We start from the raw sequence: 23238 nt of genomic DNA on the forward strand, positions 1-23238 counted from the left end.
TAAACTGTCCCTTTCATCTTTGAGTTACGAGAGCCGTCTCTTATTCAGTGTGTGTTCTACCTATGTACAATGTTGGATTAAGTTAGCAACTAAGTAGCACTGCAACAAATGAGTTGCCCCTCCTGAAGTCTCTCTCTGAGACTAAGCTGTATGTCAACACAACAGTCCACCACCAGTGAGATTTCTCGAACTGTGTGCTGTGTTCTCTGTAAATGTTCTCAAGCCGGAAATCCACGTGGCTTCATTTTAAACCATTCACTTGTCTTTTAAAATACATGCCCAATTTACTGACATTGGTAAACACGCTCGAAAAAAAATGAATTAAATCAATAATTACGCCTCCACTGAGGCGGTGTGAGGAACTGTTCTCAGCCTCATAAATGCCTTGCTGTAACAGCACATTTTTCCCATTCTGGTGCTGGTGTGGACAGCGAGCGCATTGTTGTGCCTTGAATGCATTAAGACTGATGTCATTTCTGCTCAAGACTGTGTCAGTGCTTGTCTGCAACGGTTCTAGAGCCACAGCAGTCAGTCAGCAGGGAGACGAGAGTTCCAATGGTGAAAATGAACGATCCATTACCCAGAAGATTCTAATATGATTACTTGCGCATAGCTACCGCAGGGTAAGGTATGTGGCCATAGTTCGTGCACAAAACCAGCTTTCGTGAGAAAGTGTGGTAGTATTACACCAATGACGGGGTGACAGCCTCATATCAGGGCATGTACTGTGCACAGTATACATCTCTACATTCTCTATTATTGTGTAGTATCAGCTCAGGTTCAACAAAGCTGATATTCATAAATTCTTGCTTTGTGTTGCTTTGTTGTGCTAATGTGTACGTAAAGACATTGTGACTTGTGACTTTCTGTTGGGAGTAAATCTGTACGATTGTGCGTATGCATACTGTGTGTGTAAGTGTGTATGAATATGTTCATATTTATATTGATCAGGCACATGTATCTGTGTTTGTGTGTTTGTGTGTGGGTGTGTGTGTGTGTGTGCGTGTGTGCGTGTGTGTGTGTGTGTGCGTGTGTTTGTGTGTGTTCATGTATACGTGCAGCTGTGGTCTGTATAGGTTTTGTGAGTGTATGTGCGTGGCTGGCTCAGGGGCTCCATGAGAGCAGCTGTGGGCCCTGTGTTTGAACCCGAGCTCACATGGGCCGAGCGAGGGAGGGCCGCAGGGTGAGGAGGCGATGGGAGAGGGGGTTGCCACCGACGAACTCTCCATCTCCCTCTCCCCTTTCATCTCCCCAGCCTGGCCACCAACAACAGGGCCTTTCATTCGAGCATCTCTGCGGCCGCCCTCAGACCCCCCGAGGCCCCCACCCTTTCACGCTGCTTAATTCAATGTTCCGAGAAGAACTCATGATTGGAAAGTGACTCGTTTTTTTTTTCTTTCTCCTCCGTCTTCCTCCGGCTCGTCTCCAGTCTCTATACCCCCTCTTGCTTGACCTACCTCTTCCACACACACACACACACACACACACACACACACACACTGTATTGCAATAACATCTGCAGAAATGTAGGCAAGGAAGGGAATGAGCTACACAACAATCTCACCAGGATGACATCAGTGCGTCATGTTCACAGGGAGGGAAAGCAGAAATCGAACCCAAAGGTTCTGAAGAGACAAACTTCAGTGTGCTGACCTTAACGGATGTATTGAGAGGAAGTAAGAATGACGGCACCATTACAGGGATGTAACACATGACCGGTGAATGAAATACACAGAGAACAGACGAGAAGAGGAAGTGGGCACCGGCTGGCATCTTCTCTTGGCACCTGGGGGAGAGGGAGAGCTAGACCGGGCCTGGACAAACCCCTAGAATCACAATGCCATGTGGCTACAGGAGGCCCCACATCAATACTGCCCATGAAATACGAGTCTGCAGTGTTGACAACTCTTGTAGTGCAATCACTTCTGAACAGAGAACAAACATCTTCTTCCAAACCAATAACAAATGGCTTAAGTATAACATCAATATGCTAAAATATGAGTGATAACGCAACTCGTATTGAACATTTTCTGCTCTTTCAATACTTAAAATGATTCATTAATTAGACATCAAAGATAATGCAAAGGCTAATTAATAATTGTCCAGGCTCAAATCTGTTTGATACCTGTATCAGAATTTTCACCAGGAACTCAGGAAAATGCACCAGTTGCAGCTAACATATGTTATTAAAAATCTCATATTATTACATAGTAATAAACTCATTAATCTCCACAATTAACAATCTTAAAAACAAGAACTACAGTGGATACAATTTGTGGATGGAATTTGATGGAATATGCAAGACCTGTAAAATCTATTAATCACTAGCTTTTGTTTGTGCTCAATAATATTACTTGAGTTATCTAATCAAAGTGTGTTAAATTGTTACCACTTTACCACTACAACTGTGTTCACTCAAAATAGCATAAATAAGTATGAATCTTCTTCCATACTCAAACACATTCTAAAGTGATACATGTCAGGATCAAATCTTTAATAAGTATGAATCTTCTTCCAAACTCAAACACACTCTTAAGTGATACATGTAAGGATCAAATCATAAATAAGTATGCATCTTCTTCCATACTCAAACAAACTCTAAAGTGATACGTATAAGGATCAAATCATAAATAAGTATGAATCTTCTTTACTGAACCTTGAAACTTATTGGTTTTTTTTTTCTTTTATTCTAGCTAACTTTATAATTGTGCTTTTATCCTTGATAGTTTTAATGTTTGTAATGATAACCATGAAGTGTTTCATTTCATCACCTGTAACATTCAGAGGATCTACAGTCCACACACAGGCCACTTAACAGAACACCTTTCATCCGTAACTCCTAACCTGATTCAATCAGTAAAATGACCTAAAATCTTATTGAATTCAATAAATCCTCACTGATGTCAAATTCTATGGATATAATCTGTGTAATGGCTGAAATGGAATGAGAAAATTAGCAAATTGTGGTGTTTATGGCAGAAGACGGGCTGGATACAATGCACCATAATGCTTCAACACTCTGGCAATTGTTGAACAACAGCCAGAGGGCATATTCACAACCATTACCTCCACTATGCATGCACTCTGGGCTAGCTGAAGGCAACGCAACAGGTAAGAGACAGTGAGGATTCTACACTGAGAGGGGGCATGAACCAATGAAGTTCTTTTTTTTTTACTGTTGAGGGGATTAAAAACGAATCTGTCAGACACAACTGATAAAAATGGAAAAACACTGAAAAGACACTGGATCTGGACAGTTAAAATTCCAGTAGGCTATTCATGTTTTATGTAATGGAAGCTTTCCTATCACATGAGCTGTTTAATTCGGACAATACCAGTGGGTGCAGTTGCTGGAGAAATCACCTCAAATTACAATATTTGAGTAAAAGCTCCTGCACGATCATATCAGATTTTAGTGATCTTAAAGAAATCCTTTTTGCTGGTAGAAACAGATCATTGCCTTGAGTTTTGTTATGTTAAAGAGATATCTCATAAAGCGCCATACAAGAATCCAACACAAATGTAACCATTTACATGGATTTTCTATATAAAAAAACATAATATCCTGATCCTTACCCATCTGATATTGTTATTGTGTTTGGGACAATAACAATCACTACAATATTGATTGGAAAATAATCTGTATTTTGGACACACTGTCCCTTAAACCATATATGCCTGATTTATAAATATCTGCGGATTTTTCATTCATCAGTATAAATGGTCTTTTCTCAAAAAAAGGCTAAAAAATGTTGGTGAAATGACCAATTAAAGTCAGCTCAAAACTTTTGTTTTAAAACCTGTGCAATCTATTTGTATGTACCTGTGCATCAGAGAAAGAGTGATTTATACTGAAACAGTATAAATCAGTAAGTAGGCTAATAGTTTGCCTTGAGGTTTTTCATGTCCATTTCATCTACTCTAATGACACATAGGCCTATTATATTCATCCACAAAATTAAGACGACAAACACACTGTGGCAAAAGAATTATAAATACTGTGGACAATTTAAAGTAATAACATCACGGTAACATAGTTCATAGGTAAGAAGCTGTAGTCTAAATGAGAAAATGTGGGCTTTTCACGCTCATCTAGGATCGAATCAGTTTCATATTATGTCACAAAGGTGATTTAACACTAGCCTACAGATGATTTTCCGTGCTCAGTAATGTAATGTGACAATATATTGCCTAAATGGCTTCATTCGGTTCTCAGTGGTGTATTTGAAGTTAAATGTTCAACGACACTGAAAACAAAAGCAAATGATGTGGACATAGACACCGGTACTCAACAATATCCTTTCAAACGGAGCAAATCTTAGATAGTCCTGTAGCAAACAAATTAGACAAGTCATATGGCCAATGAAACGTAGCCAGATAATTCCCTACAGAACCGTAAATAATAGGTGGCGTTAAGTCCTGCGGTATTAGCCTACACTAATTAGGTGCAAATGACAGCCCTTCAGCGGTTTGTTCGCTGTGTCTCCATCTTAAGAATCGCAGCAGGGACTCTGTTAGAGATGTAATTTACCAGAGAAAGACCCCAAACAAGGGGACCGTGGTTCGGTTCGATGAGAAGTAACAGAGACCGGAGTAGCTGCGCTCATCAGGAAAGCAGGCATCAAAGTTTCTCTTCCCGCCTCAGGCGTGTTAATTATGCGGGTCACGAGAAACACAGCATGTGTGTTATTATCAGAAGAGATGTCAGCCACTTGTTCAGCGGGATACAGTCAGACACCCGCTCCCACATCGCCATACACAACGTTACACTGTTACCCCCTCCCAAATTCCCCAACTTTAATCCTGCTTTGTTCTTGTGAGTGACAGTTGCGTCAAAAGGCATGGCACGGGGTTATCACTGATGACTTTTGATTTTTGGGGGCGTTCAAAAAGGCTTTGTGGAATTTTAGAGAATTGATTACACACTCTCTTCATTATTTTCGAGTGTAAGGCTTAAACCTAACCTAATAAAATCAATGACAGTCACATTACCAGTTAGAATTGGCTCAAATTTTGTAATCTGTCCTGAAAATTAGATGTAGACTAGGTGTCATCAAAAACTTAATGAACAGTTTACTTCAGCTTGACTACTCACTACTCTCACTCTAAGTATTGGTTCTACTCAGCATAATAAATTGTTTTCCATTAGTACGAACATACACTGCACAATTGTCAAACAATAACTTAGTTTGTTAGACACTGAGTGAAAAAAACACCACCTGACCCAAGATACCAGCCACATCCCTATCATATAGCTCTGTAGACCTACTTATAGCTACTATAGGCTATAGCTCCTTTTAACTAATTTCATTTCATTTTGTGAGGATTTTATATCAAATTCAGTTCACAGTCAACAACTTAACTTCAGGCTGGGCCTTGAGCAGCATACATATACTGTAGAAGGTCAATAAGGCTAAATGGAAAGTCATTTTCTCTGTTCCTCAGAAATCAGTATTATCGTGTAAGAAGTAGACCATGTTGAGGCTTTAGACTATATTTTCTTCTGGTCTATTCACATCACTGGGAATGAAGGCTGTGTCAAGGGGCAAGACATTCAGGGAACTTGCCCTTCTCTGAGTGAGCTAGCCACAGTGATAAAGACACTTTTGTCCTCTTGTGAATGCGTCTGCATCATTTTATGAATTTCACTGCAAATGACTCAGGCTCCACATCCCTTGCATCTCATTCCATCTTCATGCTGCAATATATCTCATTGTCCCTCTGCCTCTGCGTCTATTACGCACGGAAAGATTAAGATTCCTGAATACCATCAGAACTGACACACACACACCACACACACACACACACACACACGCACACGCACACGCACACGCACACGCACACGCACACGCACACGCAGTACCTCACAGCAACAACGCACGCAAGTTTAGGGCCAAGGACTGGTACCGATACCAAACTGACATCATTTCACTCTGATTCTGTCTGCATCAGGCTCCTCTGTGTCCTTTAGGGTCCCTGTCTCACACAGCTGCAGTCAGTGTTTCTGTCAGCCAAGAGCAAGGCAAGCATACAGAATGACAGAGAATGGAGAGAGTGACAGAAAGACTAACAGGAAGAGGGCTAAGGAGGGAAACAAATGGCAAGAAAAAGGCAACAAAGAAGAAGAGAGAAGACTGAAAAAGGAAAAGAAGAAAAAAATGGAAGCACAAAATGAAGGACAGAGGGAAAGAGGAAGAGAGAGAGAAAGAGAGAAATAGAGAACGAAAGAAAGAGAGAGAGAGAGAGAGACAGAAAGAGAGAGAGAGAGAGAGAGAGAGCGAGAGATGGGACTGCAAGGGCTGCAGCTGGGTGATGAATGGTGAGGAATTAGAATGGCTGCTCACATGTCCTGAGACTGCCAGCCTAAACTGAAGCTAAATGGAGTGTCTCTGAAACAAGGGGAGAGTAAACAACCCAACACTCAGTTCTACATGGACATTAGTGAAGATATGATCAGGGAAACAGTCCCCTAGGAAGGTGAAGGAGGAGGCACGACAGAATGTCACAGTTTCTGTGTCCCGCTACTAGAGTTCCAAATCTCTCCTGTTACACCTGTGTGTCTAACGAACCATTTGAAAAAGTTGGCTGGATGCTTGTAAAAGTTTTAAAAGACTCAGTCAGTGAGATGAAAGTGAATTTTTAACAGTTATCTTCTTGATATGATTCCTGGATGAGTCTGCATTGCATGCTAACAAGTTTATTAAAACATCTAAAATAAAGGCCCTGGCTGCATTGGGAAACAAAACTCAGGATATAACTAAAATCCTGTTCATTAATAATCTCATGCATGTTATGTTCTTAAACTGACCACCACTGGCAGGATACCATGTCACTTTCACAAATAAGAGGAGGGGAGCTCTTAACAAACACAGAAACGACCCCCAAAAAACATCCCTCTCCAGAGACACTGCAGCCTAATCTCACTGGTTGCCATGGTGATAACACCTGCAGGATTCTCTCAGGGTGGAAAAAAAAACAACACAAAAAAAAAACAGCAACTGCAACTGGTGGATTTCAAAATACTACCGGAGATAAAGTCAGGTAACCAAACTCTTTCTCTCTTTACCTCATGCCTCTGCCCCAATCCCTCCCTCAGCCCCCTATCAATTTCCTTTAGATGTCCCCCCTCACACAATTGAAGTAACTGGATTCTTCCTTTTGACCAGCCCTGTGTAGATATGAACAGAGTCATACAATGGAGCATTCATGGTACCCGCAATGCAAAATGCCCCCTCCCCATCTTTCTCTCTCTCTCTTTCTCTCCCCCACTCCACCCACACGACCCCCCACCCCACCCCAACCTCCCACACTCCCCAGCTGCATAGGAACCCTGTCCAAGTTCTAGCCCCTGCCACTGTTACCACCCAACCAACCTACACCACACCGCCACCACCATCAGGAAAAAAGACCACAAAAGAATAGGAAATTCAGTGGTTCAAATTCAAATTCCGCACAAAGACAGGATTCATGGCAGCCACAGAAAAAGAGGGGGAACCTATTTAAGCGTCACACAGCTGCATAGATTTATTAAAAAAGATGGGTGGACAGAAAAAAAGGTCAGTGGAGGTTATGGAATGCAGAATAATTTTTATTAACCCTTTGAAGTTGGCCTGGCATGTTAATGGGGTCTTAATCATTAATATTCATCTCAATTAGCAGATGATTTGAGGGTAACTGGGACAGAGGTGATGGTCTTACATACAAGCCCCCTTTAAACAACAGCTCTCATTCACATTTCCACCGCTGTTCAACGCATGACATTCAGCTCTTTATGGATAAAGCTGGGTACTCTTTGGCTTTGGACCAGGGGGTAAATTATGGAAGGTTTAAATAATCTAGAGTTCATCTCATCTGCGCCAGACTCTAAGAAAATGACACATTCATCTGAGCTGTTGAAACCAGTTGATGAGTGTTGAGTGTGCACACCTGCACGCCCCTGAACAGGTGCACTGGAGACAGAGACTTGGTATGTTTTTTTTCAAAGGCGACCTTGAAGTCCTTCTTGCTGTAATTGCTCCTTTTTATACTTAGATGTTGTAATTGTAAGAATAAAACTGAAGACAGGGCTATAAACATGTTTGTCACTGGAAGTGGAGTGGAAAGGTAAGTATTTTATAATGATTCACTTGGAATATGAAGAATGCCACATTAAGAAGACATCTTTATGAAACTGTTTCCCCGGACCAATCTTTATTATAAGGGTCACAATGCCACAAAACATCATCAGATCACTTTATCCTGTTTACATATTTGACTCCTGACATTTCCTTTTCTCTCTCACATTTCTCTCCCTCCCTCTATCTCTCTCTTGCTCCTATCAAGTTGCTGCTTGCTTGCGTCTGTGAGGATTTAAAAATCTTCCCAGGAATTTTCTCCATTACCATTTGGAAAGGCCAATCTTTCATTCCTGGACATATTTAAGTAAATGGAAAAAACAACCTCAACCCTGCAACAGTTGTCTGTTGTTTATTAGACTCTTTTCATTCCCTGTTGTCTTGTGTCCTATGAATCTCTCTAGTTCTCTGTCTTTCTCCATCTCTATCTTTTATTTCCTCCTTCTCGCCTGCTCTGGCTCTCATCCTCACCTTCTTGTCCTGCCATCAGGTCACTGTGACTTTGTTCTGTGTTCCAGAGTTAAAGCATGATCCCCTTGGACATATCAGGTTGAGTGAGTCAGGAGGACAACTGTACCTCTTTAAAATTTGGAAGTCATGAGACCATGAAGCCCACTCAGAGTGACCTCTTGACCCCCAACGGTCACGAGTTTCGTTTCCCTAACAGTCACCCTCACTCCAGCCTCTAGTAGCACAACAAACTGCATCACTGCTGTCACATGTCAAACAGCCAGGGCAACAAAGATTCAGGTCAGACAGGTCACACTTTTAAAAGGAGTCCACTAAACATAAAACGCCAAGCAAATATGCCTTTAGGCAGAACATATTGCTATCTAAGCTGAAAGGAACTACCAGTTACAAATAACTAATATAATGAACAATGTAATTCAATTGATGTTTGATAATAACAACAACAAATAGCCAAGAACTATTACAAAAATGACATTTTGTTTTTGAAATGTGCCACTAAAACCAGAAGCAATCAAAGGAATAATAATGGAAGTGTAATCATACCTTAAATTACAAAAAGGACTTAAAAAGAATCGTCTTTAACTCATGGTAATTTCCCACAAAACATTTTCAGAGCCTCCAAAGAAATGAGCAACAGGTGTAAAAGGAGCAGATCACAACAGAGAAATTACACACTAGTGTAAAAGAGAGGGGCGAAACCTGAAGACAGTGACCCATCATTTCATTTACACACAATTAAAAGAAGAATCATCAACGTCTACGCTGTGACAAAAACGGGGATACTAATTCGGTTATTTAAATTATAACCCATCATTTCTGCTCAAGGAAGTAGAATCCGACTATAGATCCTGACATATAGTTCCGTTTTAATTAGGGCAGTTACATTTTTCAAATCTGGTGAATTACATTTTTTAATTATTAGTTTGAATACTATTTTAAAAAATATTGATAAGGCATCATTATGAGCAAATAAAGCCTTAAGAATTCCATAAATCCATACAAAATTCCAATAAAAATGTCTGCGTAATATAAGCAGTTTTCATCACCTTCAACGAACATTTTAAATAAAAGTTGTCTAAAATAAAATGTGAAGTTGTTGGTGGGAATGAAATCAGTGCCTAAGCTTTATTGCTAAAGCCTTTACAAAAGGTCCATGCTATAAGGATGAACGTTATAAAGATTGAAACAATTAAATAATCTGATCACATCGAAACGAAGGACTACATTTGAATGCAACGAATCTCAATGATTATAACCATAGAAAGATTATGTCTCACCTTCGATATTTAAATATATTCAGGTGAATAGTGACGCATTAGACTCGCGGCAAATTTAGATAGAAGATTTAGGCCTGATGTCAGCACCATACTTGAATGCGACATATACATTTGCCTACATTTTAATTCACGACATTAAACTAAATTAAACTAAATTCACTACAACATTTGAAACATTTTCTGCCCATGTCGCTTTCGCACGAATAAATGATTACTTCGATAATATTCACACACTCACAACATGAAGCTGCGTTTCTACATCCAAATACGCATATTCTCCATCAAATCAAATTGTACAACTACTGTATAAACTGTACAAACTGCAAATGCTCAGGCAGCTATACAAATATACAAATAGTGCAGGAAGGAATTACACATTTTGTTATCACTATTGAATGGTTGCAAATATATATCACTAATGTTGCGTTAAGGTATAGCCAACTTTTGGACAACAGATTCAATCCACTGAGGCATCAGAATAATTGCTTCTTCTGCAGAACTGATATTTATTTTGCACAGCCTACACAAACGATGTGTCAAATATATTTGAAAATACCCAACTGCCTGAAAGAAAAATGTAACACCTTGTTTGTTTAATTTCACGTATTCATAGCCCGACTCTTCCGAATTTTACTTCAGTGCACGCTCATTTACAGTACTTAAAAAAACTCACTTCAAAGACGGGAGCAGGCAAATCCGGAGGAACCGGCCGTCAAACGGGGTGGAATATTTGGTTTCCCCCCCTCAGAGACGCTACTCCTGAGTAGACGGTATGACATGTACATCCACAGGCAACACAGAGGTCTTGGAGCATTTTTCTGTATATGTGTGCGTTTGCTGAGACACAGTGAAAAGACAAGCACTAAAGAGAGACACACGTCTTTTTCTCTTTTCTTTTTTTATATACACAGAACTGCTTTTTGTTCCTCATTTTTTCATTTAAGGGGGTAATGGAAGGGGGGTGTTCGTTTGATCACATGATTACAATTCACCTGAGATAAAACAAAGGACGCAAAGAAAGGAGTAGAGAGGGAATGCGAGAGAGGGAGAGAGGGAGAGAGAATCAGACAGAGAGATTCACTCATGGCTAGGATCCCTTATCAGAGTCAACATTCATGGATAATGAAAAAAGAAGTGATTTTTGGGGAGGGGGGTGTCGTGAGATGGAAATACAAGGGGTTATTGTTGAGCCGAACAGCGCGTGTGTTTGTGTGCTCTTGGGCTGTATATTCCCCCCGTCCCTCTTCTCTATATTTTCTGCAAATGCTGTTTGGTTTTAAATGTGTGCTCTTTGTATCTAAGTGACTGTGCACTGATGCAATTATAAAACTAACACGTAGTATGAAGTGGCGCAGTGTTTGCTGCGGAATTATATTTCAACCCAACATAGCAGCGCTGAGATAGCCATGCAAAGCTTGCAGCAGATACTGTAGGTTTCAGTAGCCAGCAGTGCAGTTAGATTTCCTGATTTTGAAAGATATTTTAGGCCCATCAAATCAAGCATAAACCATACAGACAAGCATGCGGTTGTGAAGTGTAGGTTTGCCAAAGTTTTTGGTTCCTAATACAGAAACATACAAAAATCTTTCTTGGTGTGCCATATACCCCTCATAAAGTTCCCCCCATAAAGTATAACATATATGAGAATGGGTAAATATACAATGTTTAAGTGCAGTCTACAATACAGGCAACTCTTTAAGCGACTCCGCGTCATGCGTAATGACACGGAGATGCCACTGCGCACAGCAGGTGTGGCGCGACCTGGCTGTGCAAGCATTCCATTGGCCCTGCTTGTCTCCGGTACAGCTCATGAGAACTAAGCCCACGGCGTGCCCCACGCTCCTAGGCCTCGACTTCGCTCTGCCCCAAAGGCAAACAGGCCAGGAGAAGCCAGCTCCAAACAACGCGCCCAGTGTGATGCCCTGGTGTGGTGACCACGCCACTAATTCACCTTTCATCCTGGACCACTTTTCACGACATCAAGTGTGCCATTTTAGGGTGTGCTGCTAGTAAGTGTGCCCATCTCGTCATTAAGTAAGCCTATCAATGTACAGTGTCAGATCAAACCCACGTGGTAAACAGATCGCGCGTTAAACATTTACCATGTCAATATTTAAGACAATTCAGGCCTAATAATATTGAACCAACTTTATTAATAACTACAGTGCAAACATAATCACTTAAATCACACCATTAGGAGAGGTTATGGCATATATTTCTATAAATAATTTAGGATCACTAGCGATTATAAATAAATAAATATACATAAATAAAGAAAAAAAATCTTAATCAGGGTTCAGTATTTACAGTCTAGCCATGCACTGGAAAACACAAACACTGATCATTAATTTGACATGAATGCCCTGAAGCGACTTTTTTGTTAAAATCAGAGACAAATTTGTGTGGATGTGTAAAGTTATACCTTTGACATTTTAAACACTGATCATATAATTTCACATTGGGCTTTATTTAGATTTGTTCACGGCAACAGATTTTCGCTCTGATTAAACAAGTGTCGGCCTTTGCTGTCAGTAATCATTTTTATTAAATGTTCTTAGTCACTGAATTTGTGAAACTCTAAAATCATTAAAGTACAAATTACAAACAGAGACTCACACAACTTAATGTATAAAGGTCTATCGGAATCGGTTGTGTTGCCTGAGAAATCCCGCCCCACGGGGGGAGACTTTGGAGAATGATCAGCAGCCAATCACAGAAGGGGCTGGCGTGTAAGTTCACTGCTCCTTTAAGATTTTTTTCCACAAAATGTATTTTTTTTCTCTTTCCTCACACAACGGAGCTCTTTAAGCCCCAGTGTGCGACACAGAGCGGGCATTCATAGCGGGGCAGCGCGAGCGAGGGGGCTGGGGAGTGAGCGGGAGCGTCACTTTAGGAACTCGGGAACTCACGGACTCTAGTGCTAAGCGGGCGACCTCCTTTTTCAATACAGAAGTAAGACGCTTAGCATTTTACACATTTCTTGTAATGTTTATCTTTTTCTGTCTGTATTGGACCATAATGTTGAAAGAATATTTTACATGTATTGTCTTGATAAGAACGATTATTATTATCAATATCATTATTCATATTATTATTATTAATTGCTTTGTAAATGCAACTGCCAGAATTCGCTGTTGTTTATATTTCAAGCAACATTCCCACACTGACATTAGTTAACCTTCAACTGGTCTAGGAGGATAAAGATTTGCTGGAATGGTTTTAGACAGCTTTTTTGGTGTGTTGATTAGTTCGTGTCTGTAAAGTATGTAGCCAATTTAACTAATTGAATGAGAAAAACTGTTAAAAACAATAAGGCCTAATTTAAAGATACCTATTTCACAGCTGTAAAACCGTTTAGAAAAAACAACTTCGTCAAAATAGTTCAGATTATTTTTAAACCCTGACCCCTTTAATCGCAAATGGGCACAGCCGCCTTCCAACTGGATTACTGAGCTAGACAGTTAATGTTCATATAAGAAAATGGTTTAGGCCTACGTTGATTTTAAATTATTTTGTAATTCAGATGAGGTACGGAGTCGACCTGCTAAATCGATTTAGAATAACTAAATATGGAGGTTACGATGCCCCTCTCAACATCCATAGAATGTTGCCCAATTTATTTTTCTCAAAGCAAGGATCTCAACCTGGGCTACCACAGAATAAATCGCAGATGAAAGTTTCAGTGTTTTGTGGTAGCCTACATCAGACTGCTTGTAGTGCTTAGCAAACGGACAACATACAAGCACTAACAAATTAAACGACACCCTAAAACATTTTGATCAGGTATTGGTTCAAGTATCTACATACCTTAAAATTCGAGAGAAACGAACAAATAAACTAATGAAACAGAACAAGGATGGGCCAAATATGATATCTGGAAAAAGATAACTTTATCAAACACTATTAAACTGAACAATTCTTAGCTCTAGAAACTAAGTACTTTGCATAACCACGCAGGAATTTGGGACAAGTTATTGCCAAGTCAAGCGGTGAAATTAGCAGTTTGTCATCACGTTATATTCCCCATTCGGTTAGTATAGGGTACGTGTACAACATAGGCACTGACCATCGGGTGGGTAAAAGACGCTTAACAAAATATCAACAGCAAGGTGAATAAGTATGCCTATATAGGATATTGCTTCAAATACGACAGCTATGTCAGGGCTCACTTGTTTTACATTGCTGTCAAATACTGTCAGTTGATGAATGAATACATGGTAAAAGCAATAGTGTTACCTTGACACTGCATTTATGCACAATTAAAATTATTTACTTAAAACAGAAAACTGCCCATAAAACTAGATGGAAAACATAAGGTGTGTAGTGACTCTCACAGTGAACCTCTGTTTGGAGTGCAGGCGTGCGAGCCGCATTGCAAGCACGTCATATGGCAGGCTCACCGACCTCTTTCCGCAAAAGGCATTCACATTTTAGAATAGGAGGGAGACGAAGTGAATTTACTCCGACATGGCAGAGATCCTTGCCGGAGACAAAAACAGAAAGATATGCTTGGACAACACAAAGACTCCAAGCACCAGATAAACCATGATACCATTGTAAATCTGATGCAGTGCAGTGGTCACATCTGGCAAATCAATTTTAACGCAACTACTTGCCTGGCCTGGCAGCACAGAGCTTTCTCAAGTTTAATCGGCCTACCTGCTTTGATCTTAATTAAAAGCTAATTGGCTGGAGACATGTTGAACGACGTATCCTATTTCACCAGTGCTACTGGACCACTGATGCCTGCAGTAATTAAACGGTGTCCATCCGACTATGTCGCTCTCATTTCATCAGGAGATGAACATCTCATTATGGCGTGTTTAAGATGCCAAAACACAAACAGTCCTACAGTCGTAAGACCATTCCTTCTCAATGTGAGACAAAGCCCTATGTAGATGCAGACCACTAAACACACAAATGTCTAAAATACCCAATGAGCACATTCCAATTACAGGCAAATTGAGTCATATTTAATAGCAACATTATTTCTCATTAAGTAAATGTCAATGTAGGCTATTCGTCATTACCAGTATCAAAACATTCAGGTCACGGCCAGTAAGAAGGACTGCCTTAGGTCTGTGGACAAAACCTAACATTTTCCCCGCAATATATACTGCTCATTCACTCACAAACAGTCTTCAGTTCACAGACGAGGATACACACATATAGGCCTAGCCACACGCGGTTTGTATTTCCAGCGTCAGGCCCGTGTTTATCTAGGAGTTCCGCGGCATAAAGCCTGGCCCTGTGCTGCTGCGGGTGCGTATTATTCCAACACTTGCTCTCCGGGGAGCTTGCAATAACTGCCAAACCTTAAACAGTAGCTTGTTAGCGGGAGTGAGGCCTGGGCTAGAAAAATATTCAGATCGAGCCAGAGCGACCAAGGTAAACTGACGCACACACGATTGCGACGTGGCCCTGATAAGTAAGCCTGCAATGCTTTGTAAAACGACTTTTAAAAAACACCTTTCATGTGACTCGTCCAGAATTTCTTGTCAGATAAAAATTTATGGAAAATTACAAATGTTAAGTGGACTGAAATGTTAGGTAAAGGTGCCATGAATGTAAACTGTTATGTATAACTCATATACCAAATTTCTCTCATTTTTTGCAGGTGTTTACTGTAAACGTATTGTGTAAAACAGACGTGAAGACAACACACACACAACTGGATTATCAAACAGCGGAATGTAAGAAGCAGTTCCCTGATGTTAAACCAAATTTGAACCATTCAAAGGCGCATAAAGCGTGGGAATGCACCCGTACGAATGGAAAGAACTTTAATGTGCAATTCGAGCAGAATTCTGGAGAGAAGACTGAGCGACGAAACTGATTGGAAATGTATATAAACACATTTCGAATGGATAAAATTAATCAGTAAACGCATTGGCATTAGAGAAAAGTATTGATTCAGTACAATCCAGTCATTTCGGAGAAAAGCTACAGAGAAATAAGTAGCCTTTGTGCAACGTTTCCAGGAGAAAGTTTACCAGAGTGAATAGAAAGATGTCGGGAGAGGAACAGAGTTTGTCTGAGGTGGAAATGAGTCCTGGCGTCTCGGATGACGGCCACTCTATGTCACCGGTCCACTCCTCTGGCCCCGCCGGTGGCGGAGACTCACCTTTGTCTGGACAGCAACCATCGGTTGGAGAGGATGGTGGCAGCGCGGTCTCCGTCAAATCCGACGAAGAGGATGACCGGTTCCCCATTGGCATCCGTGAGGCGGTAAGCCAGGTGCTGAATGGATACGATTGGACGCTTGTGCCCATGCCGGTACGCGTGAACTCAGGAAGCAAGAGTAAGCCGCACGTGAAAAGACCCATGAACGCCTTCATGGTGTGGGCGCAGGCCGCACGGCGAAAACTCGCTGACCAGTACCCTCACCTGCACAACGCCGAGCTTAGTAAAACGTTGGGGAAATTATGGAGGTAAGCACAGGGTCCAGAGCTAACAGACACTCCCCCAATAGCTGTATCAAGATAAGAGTTCATCAAGCAATGCAGCTTCTCATATGGACAGATAGGCCTCTAGACAGACGTTGTTATCAAAGAGAGATTTTCAGAAGGACTAGCTCATGTTGTTCATGCAGTGCGGATCCTTAATGTAATTATCTAAATGGTCAGCTGCTAGTCAAATCAATTAAGTAATGTTATGTATATGTACTTTCAACTGTAGGCCTATATCAATATTTTCGGAAGGCCTTGAGTGAGAATCCATAGGTATCATCTTTTAATCAACAGTTCAAATAAATAATACAGTTGTGTCAATAACCAAAAGGATATCCTTTGATATTGTGATGTGGTAACTTTAATAGACAGAGGAAAGGTTTGCTGCAATTGAGCAAACAAGTTCAATAAATCCTATTATCTGTCTTTGGTGACAAAACAAAGTGGGACTGTAGATTTGTCACTACAGTATTTATTTGTGCCTTAGGCAGACCAATCTATTAATCTTGCAAAAGTCACAACATTAACCATTTAAAGACTTTACCCAGAATAGTTCATAATTGACCAGGAAGCATATGAACTGTTTCAAAGGTCAGCCTTTTCCTATTCTAATCATTTTGTCCTGTGCCCCAATTACATCCCCAGGCACCGAAACTGAATTACAGTCCTCAATAAATGACTATAATGACTATTGTGGTGTGCACTGGTTATGTGGCCCATAAATACTATGCTTTTAAAATGTTCTAAAAACCACGTGACCTCCAAAAGTAACTTAAACAAACACTAAGCCACAGGAAATGACTTTACATCTTATTTGATTGAGGTTGAGTCAAAGTCCTTGACCCCTTCGGTGTAAGGTTAGGGTGTCAGGAGGGCCCTCAGGTTTACGTGTGGGGGGCCTGATCCAATTTCAAACCTCAAACGTTCAAACCATATTATATGAAGCAGCTGTATCATCTGGGAATATGTCACACGTGCAAATATGGACCATTCCATTCTCACTCTATTTCCGTCCGCCTCTCTTACCTTCCCAGGCTCTTGAATGAAAATGACAAGCGGCCCTTCATCGAGGAGGCCGAGAGGCTGAGGAAGCAGCACAAGAAGGACTATCCGGAATACAAGTACCAGCCACGGCGCCGCAAGAATGGCAAGCCCAACTCCAGCAATGAGGGCGATGCCGAGGGTGAGGTCAGCCACAGCCAATCACACTACAAGAGCCTCCATCTAGAAGTTCATGCCGGGACAGGGTCTCCACTGGCCGATGGGCACCACCCCCACGCTGCAGGTGTGCCCCAGATGACTCCCTCTGTAACCCTGTGTCCTTAACTCCACCTCATGGGGAATTCCTCTTACTGTCTCCTTAAAGGCGCCCAGACATGTGCAGAACATAAGGATTTATGTGTTTGTCACCTTGAGATAAATGCATGTGAAGTCTTGTGATGCTTGCCTGTAGGTACTAGTGCAAAGTCTAAGATCCTTTCCATGGTTCACGTTTTGCATCTGGCTAGCTCGCTACCTACTTTTAAGTCAAAACCATAGATCTGACTGATAAATACGGGCCCAGTTTAAACAGTGAAAGAGTGAACTGAGTAAAGCTTAAATTGATCATTGCAGTTTCTGATTTTATTGACCATTAAACACGTCTCTATGCTGTCTAGTGCCCTATGAGAAACCTCTTGCATCTCAGAGGAAAACTAATGATGGGTACTGTTCTTCTTGGGGCAATAGGTCAGGTAGGTGGGGAAAAATAAACCCCTGTGACCGAATAAAAACATTTCAATGGTCTTGGTAAGGAAACTGACAATGATCTATAAATGTCTGTGGCCCTTTAAAACATGATGAAAGGCCAATTACACAATCAGGCCAAAGTAGCACTTACTTACTTTTCCTCAACTCTCATAGCTTGGTCCAGGTGTATCTTTTCTCGTTCTTTTTATCTTTCTTGATTGTAGTTCTTTTTCTTTCCCCAAAGGTCAGAGCCACAGTCCTCCGACGCCTCCAACTACGCCGAAGACCGAGTTGCAGTCTGGAAAGTCAGGAGAGGGGAAGCGAGAGGGTGGCGGAGCAGGAGGCTCCCGTGGCGGCCTTGGCGTGGGAGCAGACGGGGGCTCTGGGTCAGCGTCTGGAGCAGGCAAACCCCACATCGACTTTGGGAACGTGGACATCGGTGAGATCAGCCACGACGTCATGGCCAACATGGAGCCCTTCGACGTGAACGAGTTTGACCAGTACCTCCCGCCCAACGGGCACCCTGGTGTTGGGGGCAGCTCTGGGGCCCCTGGGGCGGGCGGTTCCTCCAGCTCGCCCTACGCGTACGGCATCTCCACGGCCCTGGCGGCGGCCAGCGGACACTCTGCCGCCTGGCTGTCCAAGCAGCAGCAGCACCAGCAGCAGCACCACACCTCCTCGCTGGCCTCCGACCCGTCCAAAGCCCAGATCAAGAGCGAGGCCGGACCGGTGGGCCACTTTGCCGGAGAGGGGGGCAGCAGTGGCTCCCACGTCACCTACACCCCGCTTAGCCTGCCACACTACAGCTCTGCCTTCCCCTCGCTGGCCTCCCGCGCCCAGTTTGCCGACTACGCCGATCACCAGGCCTCAGGCTCCTATTACGCCCATTCCAGCCAGGCCTCGGGGCTCTACTCAGCCTTCTCTTACATGGGGCCCTCGCAGAGGCCCCTCTACACAGCCATCACCGACCCCTCCAGTGTGCCCCAGTCCCACAGCCCCACACACTGGGAGCAGCCCGTCTACACCACCCTCTCACGGCCTTGACAGAGACCTGGAGAAGAAGTAGAGGAGGAAGCGGGAGAGGAGGAAGAGGAGGAGGAGGAAGGGGAGGAAGAGGACAGGGCCCTGGCATGGGTGGAGTCCCACAGCCAGAAACACAGAGCAAAGAAGAGGTGGAGTGCTGGGGAGACCCAGCCCAGTCTCACCCACTTTGGTCCGGTGTCGAGCCAGACTGGACAGCAATGCTTAGGGATGACATATGGAGCTCGGTGGAGTTTTTGGGGTAACATGGTGTAGTGTACAGTACACAGTTTTACTGAAAGCTAGATAGTACAATTTGATTTCATGTTTGTGAAAGGGAGAGGTGTGGATGCAGAAACAAGGAATGATGCCAACAATCAAGACAGATTTGTCATTTTAAACATGGAATTAAAATAAAGAAGTAGAGAAAATGTTTATTGTAACAACCCCATTTATATCTCAGGCATGTCATTCATTTAACAGGACACATACAGTGTCTTACTCAATGCTTATTATTTCCAAGTATTCGTATATATATAGGTATATAGGTCCTCTCTGTGAGGAAGTGCCTTTATGATACAGACACTATAGAGTGTAAGGGGAACTTTGTCACTGCATTGTAGGGATTACTAATAAACATGACCAAAGTTTTGAGACCAAAACTTTAAAGACCAAGAAATGAACTGGTTTTAAAATAAGCAGGCCTCCACTTTATCTATACGTATACACATTGCCATCTAAATGTTAGGTCAGTTACTTTTCTATTTGGTAACAATATAAACACAAGACTATGGTGACTGTTAGCATTTCCAATTCGATATTGTTGAGCAGTTCTTTCCAGCACTGACTACTGATATAATTCCGAACTGCATTAGTAAGACACTATTCTACAGAACTGGGATAGACACTGAAAAGACAATATTATGTGTACATTCATAGGCGTTGATAATTGTTTTAAAAACAGTAATCTTTTTCTATTAACCAAATAAAGGTCTTTTTTCATTAATCATAGTACAGTATTTTTCATGTAGCCATCCATGTAGTGTTTAATATTAATGTCAATGTTGTCGGTTTTTGTTGCCATAACTACACTGAAAAGTCTGCACCACTGCCCTTCAATTTTTATATTCAAATTTAGTTTGACATTCAAAATGTGTATATACTTCAGTGTCAAATTATAGTTTTGTAGATACTTGTTCTATAACAGTTTTTTTTTTTGCTTGCTTTTAAGTGCTTTTAAGTAGTTCATCAAAGTCCATTTACCTGAGTTTGTGTGAGACAAAAAAGAATTGTGAAATAGAAAGTTGTTAACTACAGTGTCACATTTGCCTAATTTTCATAATGGCATGAACGACAATGAGCATTTGACTCACCAACATACACAACACTGTGGATCATTTCAGTGATTAAACCATCACCTGTGCATTTACACTGTTAGAGTTGATAGACATTGCCAATGTGTGGACTGGGACGTTGTAAGTTGTGGACTGTGAAAATGAACCAGAGTGATTTAAACCCATGCCATTTCCCAGCCACAGAGGATAAGTCATCTGCACAGATTTAATTGTTCATTCTGGGTGCCATACAATATGAATTAAACCTTATACCGTGAGTTAGGTTCAGTACTTGTTAGAAATACAAGAGGGACTGTTATTTGATGTATGTTCCTTTCATCAGACTATTCATTTACAAAATTGTATCTATATACTTTTGTTTGACCCAATGCAAGAGAGGATATCAACTTGTTATCACAGTAAGCCTTCACTTTGTTGCTTGATTTCTTGTATTTCGTAGTATTATAAGCAAAACCAGAAATTTCTTTTACATCCTACACCTTGTGGTAGGACATGCTTGTTATATATTACAAAAATATTATTTATATTTGCTGGTATTAAGTTTTGTTCACTGTTAACTGTTTTCTTTGTTCTCCTTATATGTTGAAAGCCTATGACTGATATTGTTGTATGCTATTTTGTACTTTCTCAGTTATGTTGCCAGCAAACCAGAACACCCTTGTAAATAGTAGAGAAGATGAAACTTTAGAGACAGAATAACTAATGAATTCTCTCACACTAAATAAATCTGTACGCTTCCTGCTTTTGTAAAAAAAAAAAAAAAAAAAGTTCTCCAGTGGTGGTTCATAATGTCGCAGTTAAGCGGGTCAGGGAACTATGGGGCAACCGAGGGCAATGACAAAAATCCCAGATTGGAGGTGTTTTCAAAAACACCACAATGATGTAGCATCCTCAGCGTTTCCATGGTCAGTCTACAAAAGGCTCAAAAGGCTCTTTAGCTTCTGTTGCTTCATACCACTGCATGTGTTAAGTAGAGTATGTAGTCAATTTGCCTCTGAGGCAGCATGCAATTCTCCCTACCTTACATTCTTAGTTGAGGCCTACAGAGAATGTCATGACATACAGTGCCTGACAGCACCCATGAGGCCATAATGCCCCGTCATGCTGTTTTCAGGGTATAGCCGTTTGCCTCTGGTAAGTACAGTATATGTACGTATGTGCGTATATGTATGCATGTTCGCAAATATGTATGCGTGGTTGTGTGTTCCTTTGTGTATGTGTGTGCGCGCTACGAGTTAAGCCTGATTCCTAATTCCCTCCATTTAATCGGCTGTGTGATACTTTAGTAAAACAAAGAGCGCCATTGAGCCAGAGCTGAGGGAGGGGGGCCAAGGGCAGGGGATGGAGGGGGGCGATGAGGGAGCCATATCCAGAACTTTGCCGTGATACAAAGGGACACTCATACATAGAGGGCACACAGTCTCAGTACACACTGCTCCTGCTCCTGCCCCTCCCCTCCAGCCCTGCTGCTCCACTCCACTCCCCTCCCCTTCCAGGTTGAGAGTGTAATGGGATTAAAACATTCCAAGACTGGAGAGAAATAGAAACAGAGAAATATGGGGCAAAGTGGGATGTGGAAGTGTTGAAGAAATGGGGTGGAAGTCAAAATGGCAGCAGAATTAATAACCAGTCAGAAAAAATATCAAATCAAATTAAAATACCAGTTCGATTCACTTATAGGACTCCTAGGAGTTTTTATCACCCTCAGTTGAGTTTGACACATTGGTTTAGCAAATTATGTGTATTTCATGACTGATAATGCCAATACACATAGTTTACTTCAACTGTTCAAATTTGTACTTTGATTAGCACCAGGGCATGTATGATGGAGAAGTGTTTGCTTTCTCGCTCCTACTTCCCTTCTATCTACCATCTTTCCACATCATAGGGTAGGGCTGCTCGTTGTCATGGAGACACAACCCCTCCGGACCCCCATGAAACAATGAATGGCCTATTTGTTTATTTGTTTGTTTGTTTGGGGGTGTATGGCGGAGAGACAGCAGAGTGAACTCATATAATCATCAGTTCAAGAAGGAACAGCACACTTTGGGCTTGTTTACCTCAGTCATGACTGTACAATCTGGATACATCTCAGTGAAATCTCACACCTTGCCATGGCCTAAAAGCTCACTATGGGTCGATTTGAGGTGACGTGTGGAGGTGTACCGATGGAGCAGGAGCAGGAAATGCAGGGCGTGGAACTGGAGAGGCAACAGAACCCACATTCTTCTTGGCGTGCTTTGGTCATGTCAGTGTGACTAAGATATTTAGCCACCAAGGGAAAACGTTGCTTCTGAGTGCACTGTAGATCAGATTTCCAGACCTACCAGAATGAGTTTAAGAGGTCTTTACGACCTCCATAACTGATATTTTGTCCTTAAAAGTTATTAACTATGGATTTCTATATATTTATGAAACTTGTCAAACCTTCAAGGATTGAGTCAATACAAAAAACAACCAGCTGAAGGTTCCTATCATGTTTTGAGGTATGTTTTTATAGGTAAAAAGTATTTGGATCATCCTCAAATTAATTTTGCCACCTCTGTTGGTGACCCATAAAAAGATCAGCTTTTACAGCACATCACCAAATGACCAAAATGAGCATGTTAGAGAGATTGGATCAGTGCCAACTGTGGTGTTGGTGTTTGCATGGCAAGTCTGTAGGACTTGACCAAGGTAGCGCTCTAGATTCAGACACAACCTCAATTATGCCTCATTAAGCTCAAAAAACACATATATCAGTACTATCAGTACTAATAGCTTTATGTTACCCAACACAATCGTGCGAACACAGACACACACACACACACATATATATATATAT

The 23238-nt window shown here is 41.5% G+C and overlaps 1 protein-coding gene across 2 annotated transcripts; it reads left to right on the forward strand.

Moving 5' to 3' along the window:
• The first annotated feature begins 12712 nt into the window (after positions 1–12712).
• sox10 (SRY-box transcription factor 10) lies at positions 12713–21103 on the forward strand. 2 transcript variants are annotated; one of them, XM_080857127.1, is made up of 4 exons: positions 12713–12814; positions 15480–16293; positions 17346–17596; positions 18284–21103. In XM_080857127.1, the coding sequence occupies exons 2-4, from the start codon at positions 15872–15874 to the stop codon at positions 19081–19083; spliced, it is 1473 nt and encodes a 490-aa protein (XP_080713253.1). In that variant the 5' UTR covers positions 12713–12814; positions 15480–15871; the 3' UTR covers positions 19084–21103. The 2 variants fall into 2 exon arrangements, with proteins under 2 accessions (XP_080713253.1, XP_080713254.1); XM_080857128.1 differs by having other exon boundaries at positions 17346–17494.
• The last annotated feature ends 2135 nt before the right edge of the window (positions 21104–23238 follow it).

The sequence above is a fragment of the Sprattus sprattus genome, assembly GCF_963457725.1.
Source record: "Sprattus sprattus genome assembly, chromosome: 18".
Lineage (NCBI taxonomy): Eukaryota > Metazoa > Chordata > Actinopteri > Clupeiformes > Clupeidae > Sprattus > Sprattus sprattus.